The sequence below is a fragment of the Oncorhynchus keta genome, chromosome 11, assembly GCF_023373465.1.
Source record: "Oncorhynchus keta strain PuntledgeMale-10-30-2019 chromosome 11, Oket_V2, whole genome shotgun sequence".
In the NCBI taxonomy this organism is placed as follows: domain Eukaryota; kingdom Metazoa; phylum Chordata; class Actinopteri; order Salmoniformes; family Salmonidae; genus Oncorhynchus; species Oncorhynchus keta.
The window spans coordinates 18,831,581-18,842,353 of NC_068431.1; the positions used below are offsets into that span (position 1 = coordinate 18,831,581).

At 42.2% G+C, this 10,773-nt stretch overlaps 1 protein-coding gene across 1 annotated transcript; it reads left to right on the forward strand.

The window, feature by feature from the left end:
• The first annotated feature begins 2,036 nt into the window (after positions 1 to 2,036).
• On the forward strand, positions 2,037 to 5,145 carry smtlb (somatolactin beta). The gene is made up of 5 exons (XM_035779773.2): positions 2,037 to 2,091; positions 2,416 to 2,594; positions 3,339 to 3,452; positions 3,637 to 3,816; positions 4,015 to 5,145. Exons 1-5 carry the CDS (start codon positions 2,076 to 2,078, stop codon positions 4,213 to 4,215), a joined length of 690 nt encoding a protein of 229 aa, XP_035635666.1. The 5' UTR covers positions 2,037 to 2,075; the 3' UTR covers positions 4,216 to 5,145.
• Positions 5,146 to 10,773: the final 5,628 nt, after the last annotated feature.

Below are 10,773 nucleotides of genomic sequence, written 5' to 3' on the forward strand. Positions count from 1 at the left end.
TGTTGGCTGACAATTTGTTAGCTACGCTGTCCTTAAGAAACCACATAGCATATCATTACAGAAGTATGTACCGGTATGTTAGTTATCTACCTAACGTTAGTAGTTATACATCAAACTTGACAGTATATTAACTATAGGCAATCTAACTACCCAACGTTTATTGACTTGATTATTCCTGTCATTCTTAGCTTAGCTAAATGGTATTGTCGTTGTGCATTCTCAATGGACATTCCGGTGCTTTCGTAAATTTGCTCTGGCTATCTACACCGATTTCAGAGCACTCTCATCTGAGTACCAGAGCTCAGAATAATTAATTTACGAGCGCTCAACACCCATTGAACATGGACGGTGTCAGTAAACATCGGCAAAAAAACATAAATAAATTGTTTCCAGCTGCACAGTTACAGTCACCAACGTTCTGGTTAACACAAAAACTGCCTAACCAGCTCTGCTAGGGCGAGTAAAATGGTCAGAGTGGTCTCATTTGTGTCTGGAAGTAGCTAGCAAGCTAGCCAACGTTAGCTTGGGTGCTTGACTGCCATTGTAGGGCCAGAACGCTCAAATCAACCCTACAACATGGGAGCGAAACGGTCTGAATTTACAAACTGACAAATTGACAATCTCTCAACGTTCTGAAATTATGAGAGTCACGTTGTACAGTGCCATATTTTCTGTTCCATACTAAGAGAAACCCAGAGGGTTTTTTTGTTTTTCATGGAATAGGAACACCATAATATTAATCAAATGAATTAAGCAAGTACCAGTCAAAAGTCTGGACACACCTACTCATTCCAGGATTTGTCTTTATTTGTACTATTTTCTACATTGTAGAATAGTAGTGAAGACATCACAACTGTGAAATAACACATATGGAATCAGTTAAGAACAAATTCTTATTTACAAGGACAGCCTACTCATTCCTCCCTGTCGGGGAATTGAACTCTGTCTCCCGAGTGACCTCCGCCTCCCTGGTAATGCCAATATGGAAGACTATCAAATGCTTCTCAAAGATGCCCTCTGGTGGTCAAACTAGCACTAACTTGCAGTAACAGAAAAAATGGCTGACAATTAAATGACGTGCCACAGAATGCTGCGGCAGCACGCATGGTGTGCTGCAGTCTGACACAACATTTAAAGGAGGAACCACTGTAGCTGCTGCTTTTGCAACAGAAGAAAGAAAATACCCCCCAAACCACATTCAGTGAAAGTTAAAGAAGTTATTCAAAAACCTCAAAATAACCTATAGTTTACATTCTCAGAGCGTTAAGAAAACCTCCCAGTAAAACTTTCAAGGAACCAAAGTAAAACGTTCTCAGAACCTCCCTACAACTTAAAACAAACATTTCCAGAACAGACACATTTTTAATTTCTGTTCTCAGAACGTATGGCTTTGTTCCCAGAACCAATGGAAAACCAAAGATGTACTTTCCCACAACTTCCAAGGTACCAAATGTGCTAGCTGGGGACAGCTTAGCGTCACCTGTGAACCACCCTTGTCCATCTGATGGCCTGTGTCTGTGTGTGTGTGTGTGTGTGTGTGTGTGTGTGTGTGTGTGTGTGTGTGTGTGTGTGTGTGTGTGTGTGTGTGTGTGTGTGTGTGTGTGTGTGTGTGTGTGTGTGTGTGTGTGTGTGTGTGTGTGTGTGTGTGTGTGTGTGTGTGTGTGTATTAGGGTGGGGGATTGGATCAAATCAGAAGACACATTTCTATCTCTCATGGACTAATGAAGTATAGTATTTTAACTCATGGTGGAGAACTGGTTCATGTTTATTCCATTCATAGTGTTTTTTCCATCCACACACCATATATTAAAGCAATAATCTTTCTTCCTCATTTATTTATTCCTGCTCAGTAAAATTGGTATTCATGGTTCTCTTTTTCCTTCCAGGAGAATACGATGCATAAAAACAAGAAAGGGAAATGATCTTTAAAGATCAACTCGGCCCCTCTTACGTTGGAACCACACACCCCCTCATGGCCATTCATAACACCTGAATAGTATAAGAAGACCATTGAAACCTTCAGTCAAAACAAGGTAGGTTATCCAGAGTGTAGGTTTCACCTCAAAACCAGCAAAATGAACAACAGCAAAGGTAGTCTACCCTCTTAAATGCTACAGAAATGACAACAAACCCAAAGTGACCTCTGAATCACACAAATGTGATTGCACATCCTCCTGAAGTACTTTGAATGACTCTCTGCTAAATTATACCAAAAATATGACTCACCTGCGCTTTAAAGTGTTGTTGTCTGTTAACCCTAGCCACAACATCAAAACACAGACACCGCTGGAGAGTTTATAGATGTGTCACCTTGTAGTCTTTGAGAAGAAAAAACATTTGTTAAAAAAAGAGAACATCCTGCATGCTAACCATGACCTGTGTTTGTGTACCTTTTGTCTGCCGTGTGCTCCCCAGCTCTGCATGGCTGTGTGTTGCTACTACTCTGGCCCTTCCAAGGCACTACGGGGTCTATGGCAGAGTGTCAGGATCCTGGTAGCACTCACTGCACCATCTCCCTGGAGAAACTCCTGGACCGGACCATCCAACATGCTGAGCTCATCTACCTGGTCTCAGAGAAGTCTCTCACCTTGTTTGTGAGTACACCCTACCATAAATGTATGTTAAACATGGGTTGGAAATACAATAATTATGTTTTTTTATTGTAGCACAAATTTAATTGTAACACGTAAAAAATGTATTCTACCTTTGCTTTCAAAAACACATGAAAAGCTGGTTTGGAGTGCATTTTTTGTTTCTAAATACATTTCAAATGTATTGTAAACAGATGATCAAGTAATTTCACATCTGTCATGGTCTGTCTTCTTTCATTCAAACCTTCTCTTGATTTTGATCGATTGTATCACTCCTTTGTATATGGATCGATCATGCCGAGACAGAGCTCATGCCAAATGTCTTAATAACTTTATTCAAACTTGAATGTTCATAACTGTAGCATTTTCTGAGAAGTGCTAGATGTATAAACCTATTACTATTACTAATGCCTGAATCCAACTGCACGTCTTTCAAGATCCCAGTGAGAACTTGAAAAACTGTTTTATCTGGTGTAGAATGATATGAAGTGTGTGCACTTATAAAAAAAAGACTAACATATGTTGTTGCTGTTAAAATATCCTTTAAAACGTCCTGTTTGGAAAGCTCAGTATGGTTTGTGGGGTAGCGAAGTGAGGTTTGTGAACTCCCTAGATGAAAACCGATCAGAACTCAAATGTGTTTCTTGTCAACAGATGGCTTATGCTGGAAGGATCTTCCTATGTGCCAGTCTCTGTTAGTGTTTTCTTCTTACTTTGTTCTATTTCTCCCTCTCTGGCTCCGTGTAGGAGGAGATGTTTATTCCCTTCCAAGTTCGAATTCCGTTGACTCAAACAGGGAACACATGCACCACCAGCACCTTATCCATCTCCACTTCCAGAAGTGAGGTCCAAGAAAACTCTGTAAGCATGCATGGAACTGACAGAGAGGCAAAGGCTGTGTTTATATTGCTAGATGTTGGTTTTACTTCAAAATAAAATTGTTCAATGCCTATTGCTCATAATATCCTCTGCATATGATGGGTTTTTGTGTTGACTGAAAGAGCTTGATGCCATTGTTTCTCTATTTGGTCCTCACTTGTTTCAGGACAAGTGGCTTTTGCACTCCATTCTGTTCCTAATCAAGTTCTGGATTGATCCCCTGGTCAAGCTGCAGACTTCATTGGATCGCTATGACAATGCCCCCATGGCACTGATCAACAAAACCAAGTGGATATCAGACAAGCTGATGAACCTGGCGCAAGGAGTGACCATCCTCATCCAAAAGGCGAGTCATAGGTCATATCACTGTTGCAAACAGATGTGCATACAATACACTGCTTTCATGAGATATCCAGTGTCTCAACCACTTTTGGAAGTATTTTTGACAAAATACAGCAGTATAGTACAGTATTTTCTCTCTCTCCAAATCTAGCTGTTTTGGTTTGTTTTAAAGTTAATGAACGTTCCTTATCTATTCTTGCAGATGCTGGGTGAGGGTGCTGTGATGCTGGAGCAGAACAACAAGAGCCTGGCAGACTACCCTGTGCATTTTGACATGTTAGAATCGGTGCTCAGGGACTATAGCTTACTGGCCTGCTTCAAAAAAGACACTCACAAGATGGAGACCTTCCTCAAGCTGCTCAAGTGCCGGCAGAAAGGTGGCCTGGGCTGCTCTCTTTTATAGCAGAGTCCCTCCAGTATGGAGTAGCGTGAAGATGCTCCTAGATGCTGACCTCGGGTCAGTTTTGAATTTCCCCACTAATGGCTAAGGTTAGCATTGGGGGAGGAGATCCTAGATCTGTACCTAGGGGGAACTTCTCTCGGAGCCTCCAGTAGATACAATCTGTCCTTTCAACCGACTATCTGAAATGAACACAGGCATTATTCCTCTCTTCCTCCAACAACTTCAGCTGCTTTCTGCAGTACCTATCAACATGCTAAAGTTAAATATGCCATGTATGTTCTTGCTGCCCTATCAAGCTTGCTTGAATACCTGTAATGGTAGCTATATATTTAGGTAGGCGTAAAATGAAATGTTATGTGAATACATGTCTATTTCAAAGTTTTACTTTTAGCAATTCTAACATGTGCTTATACAATCTATGCTAACATAGCATTTAGTATTTTATGCACAATATGTTGACATAGCATTCAGCATAGGAGCTGCAGAAGATATGTCTACAATATGTTTCCATGTTTAAGTAAAACAAAGCACCAGGAATGGGAGCTCGTGTTGCCTTTTTAAGAAGGCAAGATAGAAGAGATTAGAACAGCAAATATAAGAACATCAGACTGACATCTTTGTACAGAGGGGAGGTATGACTCATCGCAATCCTCCTCATGTTAGAATAGAATAATATAGACAGAGGCACAACTTTGGATTTAGAAGTGGGGGGGACATAAATTATAAGGGGGTCTTCCCTCAGATTTTTTTGGGGGGGGACATCAAAAGCTTATTTCCTGCATTTCTACTAGGGCTGTCCCCAACAATAACAAAAATATTAGTCCACCAAGAGTTGTCTTTTCTTTGGACCAATCAATGGGTCTAAAAGTGTATTTTTCCGTATATAGACACACCCTATGTGTTTTAATAAAATCAACTATGTGTCCTTAACTTGTCTGATGCTGTTTGATTAAATTAAGACACACACATGACTCAAGAGGGAGCCAGAGATCAAGATAGCCTAGCCAGAATAATAAAACAAAAGTTCCCTACCCTCCTCCCACTGCTGCTGGCCTTCGCAGATTCTGCCCTTACACTTCTGAAGTAGCCAGTAATAGGCTATACCAGCAGTCACAAACTTTCCCATTTGTGACCGACCGGCTAAATTCGGTCTTACGTAGCAAAATTTGAAATTATGTTTCTTACATAAAAGTAGAGACTCAGAGCTAGTAAATGGCATATCATACACTATAGTTGAGGAACAATGGGAAAGTAATTCTGCTTTGAAAGTTGATAAACTTGTAAAATCAGTTTTGAGAAAATGGCCCTCGAATGTTTTGGTACATATACTGGAGAGCACTTCTTTGTCAACACCCATTCAGCATCATTCACACCCTCTTAAGCTTTAGCCCCACCCACCTCTTTAAGAATTCACATATTTATATTTTTATTTATTTTTACTTTATTTAACCAGGCAAGTCAGTTAAGAACAAATTATTATTTTCAATGACGGCCTGGGAACAGTGGGTTAACTGCCTGTTCAGGGGCAGAACGACAGATTTGTACCTTGTCAGCTCGGGGGTTTGAACTCGCAACCTTCTGGTTACTAGTCCAAAGCTCTAACCACTAGGCTACCCATGGCCTAACGGGTGGCGCAGTGGTTAAGGGCGCTGTACTGCAGCGCCAGCTGTGCAATCAGAGACCCTGGATTCGCGACCGGGAGGTCCATTGGGCGACGCACAATTGGCCTAGCGCCGTCCGTGTTAGGGAAGGCTTGGTCGGTATGAATGTCCTTGTCTCATCGCACACCAGCGACTCCTGTGGCGGGCAGGGCGCAGTGCCTGCTAACCAAGGTTGCCAGGTGCACAGTGTTTCCTCCGACACATTGGTGCGGCTGGCTTCCGGGTTGGATGCGCACTGTGTTAAGAAGCAGTGCGGCTAGGTTGTGTATCGGAGGACGCATGACTTTCAACCTTCGTCTCTACCGAGGCCGTACGGGAGTTGTAGCGATGAGACAAGATAGTAGCTTCTACAACAATTGGACACCACGAAGTTGGGGAGAAGGGGTCAAATTCAAAACAAAAGATTTAAGACAAAAGGCTGGTTTATACTACGGGTGTGTTCGTAAATTTTATTTGGAGTGCCAGAGTGTTTTCTGGACATTTGTAAACTCAGAGCGTTGTCAGATTATTTGTTTAAGTGTTTCACTCTCGGAGTGTTCAGAGCGCACACTGGACGCTCTGGCCGAGGAGTAGGGTTGATTCGAGCATTCTGACCTAATAAGAGCAGTCAAGCACCCAAGCTAACTGGTTAACATTGGCTAGACTGCTAGCTACTTCCAAACACAAATGAGAGAATAGCTCACTCTGACCATTTTACTTGCCCTAGCAGAGCTGGTTAGGCTGTTTTTATGTTATCCAGAGTGTTGGTCACTGCAACTGTGCTGCATGCAACAATTTGATTATGCTTTTTTGCCAACATTTAATAACACGGCCATATTTAACAGGTGTTGAGCATTCTTAAATGTGTCAGTTATTCTGTGCTCTTAAATCGGAGTAGATAGCCAGAGTGAATTAACCAGCTACGTTTATTGACAGTTATCGCAGTGACATTCTATTGAAATGGTTACTTGCATAGTGGGGTCTAGCTAGATAGCTAAACAATGAACCATAATCCCAACTAACATTAGGCTATAGCTAGCAATGGAAATGGCTCTGAGCTGCAAATAATATTACTACACAGATCATACATGTGACGTTAGCTAGCGAGTCAACCAGCTCATGTTATAGACAGAATCTTGCTACATGGCAGACCAATCCGAAGTCATCTCTCGGCATGTCCAGCCCACTCATTATCTCAGCCATTCATGACTAGTGGGAAGGTCGCTGACTTTTTCCGTGGCTAAACCAACTGGAGTCTTTGACAATTTTTAGAGCCTTCCTCTGACACCGTCTGATATAGAGGTCCTGGATGGCAGTATGCTTGACCTTGGTAATGTAATGGGCCGAACACACAACCCTCTGTAGTGCCTTATGATCGGAGGCCGAGCATTTGAAATATCTGGCAGTGATGCAACTGGTCAGTATGCTCTCAATGGTGCAGCAGTAGAACTTTTTGAGGATCTAGGGACCCATGTCAAATATTTGTCATTACACCACACGGTCAGGTTTCTGACCTCCTCCCTATAGGCTGTCTCAACATTGTCAGTGATCAGGCCTACCACTGTTGTATCATTAGCAAACTTAATGATGGTGTTGGAGTCGTGCCTGGCCTATCAGGAAGTCTAGGATCTAGTTGCAGAGGGAGGAGTTTAGACCCAGGGTTCTTAGCTTAGTGATGAGCTTTGAGGGCACTATGGTGTTGAACGCTGAGCTGTAGTCAATGAATAGCATTCTTACATGGGTGTTCCTTTAGTCCAGGTGTGAAAGGGCAGTGTGGAATGCAATAGAGATTGCATCATCTGTGGATTCCCCATTAACCTCTTGGTCCTACCTGGCACGCAGGCGTCCCATCTAGACATCTGGAAATGCAAATGCGCTACGCTAAATGCTAATAGTACTAGTTAAAACTCAAACGTTCATTAAAATACACATGCAGGGTATTGAATTAAAGCTACACTCGTTGTGAATCCAGGCAACAAGTCAGATTTTTAAAATGCTTTTCGGCGAAAGCATGAGAAGCTATTATCTGATAGCATGTAACACCCCAAAAGACCCGCAGGGGACGTAAACAAAATAATTAGCATAGTCGTCGCTACACAAACCGCACAAATAAAATATAAAACATTCATTACCTTTGACCATCTTCTTTGTTGGCACTCCTAGATGTCCCATAATCACTATTGGGTCTTTTTTTCGATTAAATCGGTCCATATATAGCCTAGATATCGATCTATGAAGACTGTGTGATAAACGGGAAAAAATAGCGTCTTATAACGTAACGTCATTTTTTTAAATTAAAAAAGTCGACGATAAACTTTCACAAAACACTTCGAAATACTTTTGTAATGCAACTTTAGGTATTATTAAACATTAATAAGCGATCAAATTGATCACGAGGCGAAGTATATTCTTTAGCTGTCCGTCTGGAAAAAATGTCCGGGTAATTCGCAACCAAAATATTTCCGGTCGGAGACCTGAGGAAATGCGTTGCCTTGCGTCTGTTTGACCAAGAAACAAAGCCTAGGCAAATGACAAGACTCTAGACAACGTGTGGAAGCTGTAGGTATTGCAACCTCAGCCCCATTAAATGTGGTTCACCTTTATCAATGGGTTCAAGTCGCGCATGGATATATATTTCCATTTTCAGTAATCAGATTTTCCTGCGCTTTTCGAAGAAACGCACGTTCTGTTATAGTCACAGCCGTGATTTAACCAGTTTTATAAACGTCTGAGTGTTTTCTATCAACACATACTAATCATATGCATATACTATATTCCTGGCATGAGTAGCAGGGCGCTGAAATGTTGCGCGATTTTTAACAGAATGTTCGAAAAAGTAGGGGGTAGGAGTAACAGGTTAAGCAACAAGTCGGAGTCAGAGGCCGAGCCTTCTCTGGTCTCTACTCCTCCCATTACGGGGTCTGAGACGCCGAAGCTTCCCACCATTAGCTCTGACAAATTGAAAACTCTAGTCATTGGCGACTCCATTACCCGCAGTATTAGACTTAAAACGAATCATCCAGCGATCATACACTGTTTACCAGGGGGCGGGGCTACCGACGTTAAAGCTAATCTGAAGATGGTGCTGGCTAAAGCTAAAACTGGCGAGTGTAGAGAGTATAGAGATATTGTTATCCACGTCGGCACCAACGATGTTAGGATGAAACAGTCAGAGATCACCAAGCGCAACATAGCTTCTGCGTGTAAATCAGCTAGAAAGATGTGTCGGCATCGAGTAATTGTCTCTGGCCCCCTCCCAGTTAGGGGGAGTGATGAGCTCTACAGCAGAGTCTCACAACTCAATCGCTGGTTAAAAACTGTTTTCTGCCCCTCCCAAAAGATAGAATTTGTAGATAATTGGCCCTCTTTCTGGGACTCACCCACAAACAGGACCAAGCCTGACCTGCTGAGGAGTGACGGACTCCATCCTAGCTGGAGGGGTGCTCTCATCTTATCTACCAACATAGACAGGGCTCTAACTCCTCTAGCTCCACAATAAAATAGGGTGCAGGCCAGGCAGCAGGCTGTTAGCCAGCCTGCCAGCATAGTGGAGTCTGAGACCGTGTCTGTGCCTTGACCTGGGCTGGGCAAAACTAAACATGGCGGTGTTCGCCTTAGCAATCTCACTAGGATAAAGACCTCCTCCATTCCTGTCATTATTGAAAGAGATCATGATACCTCACATCTCAAAATAGGGCTACTTAATGTTAGATCCCTTACTTCAAAGGCAATTATAGTCAATGAACTAATCACGGATCATAATCTTGATGTGGTTGGCCTGACTGAAACATGGCTTAAGCCTGATGAATTTACTGTGTTAAATGAGGCCTCACCTCCTGGCTACACTAGTGCCCATATCCCCCGTGCATCCCGCAAAGGCAGAAGTGTTAGTAACATTTACGATAGCAAATGTCAATTTACAACAACAAAAAAATACGTTTTCATCTTTTGAGCTTCTAGTCATGAAATCTATGCAGCCTACTCATTCACTTTTTATAGCTACTGTTTACAGGCCTCCTGGGCCATATACAGCGTTCCTCATTGAGTTCCCTGAATTCCTATCGGACCTTGTAGTCATAGCAGATAATATTCTAATCTTTGGTGACTTTAATATTCACATGGAAAAGTCCACAGACCCACTCCAAAAGGCTTTCGGAGCCATCATCGACTCAGTGGGTTTTGTCCAACATGTCTCTGGACCTACTCACTGTCACAGTCATACTCTGGACCTAGTTTTGTCCCATGGAATAAATGATGTGGATCTTAATGTTTTTCCTCATACTCCTGGACTATCGGACCAGCATTTTATTACGTTTGCAATCGCAACAAATAATCTGGTCAGAACCCAACCAAGGAGCATCAAAGGTTGTGCTATAAATTCTCAGACAACACAAAGATTCCTTGATGTCCTTCCAGACTCCCTCTGTCTACCCAAGGATGCCAGAGGACAAAAATCAGTTAACCACCTAACTGAGGAACTCAATTTAACCTTGCGCAATACCCTACATGCAGTTGCACCCCTAAAAACTAAAAACATTTCTCATAAGAAACTAGCTCCCTGGTATACAGAAAATACCCGAGCTCTGAAGCAAGCTTCCAGAAAATTGGAACGGAAAATGGCGCCACACCAAACTGGAAGTCTTCCGACTAGCTTGGAAAGACAGTACCGTGCAGTATCGAAGAGCCCTTACTGCTGCTCGATCATCCTATTTTTCCAACTTAATTGAGGAAAATAAGAACAATCCGAAATTCCTTTTTGATACTGTCGCAAAGCTAACTAAAAAGCAGCATTCCCCAAGAGAGGATGGCTTTCACTTCAGCAGTAATAAATTCATGATCTTCTTTGAGGAAAAGATCATGATTATTAGAAAGCAAATTACGGACTCCTCTTTAAATCTGCGTATTCCTTCAAAGCTCA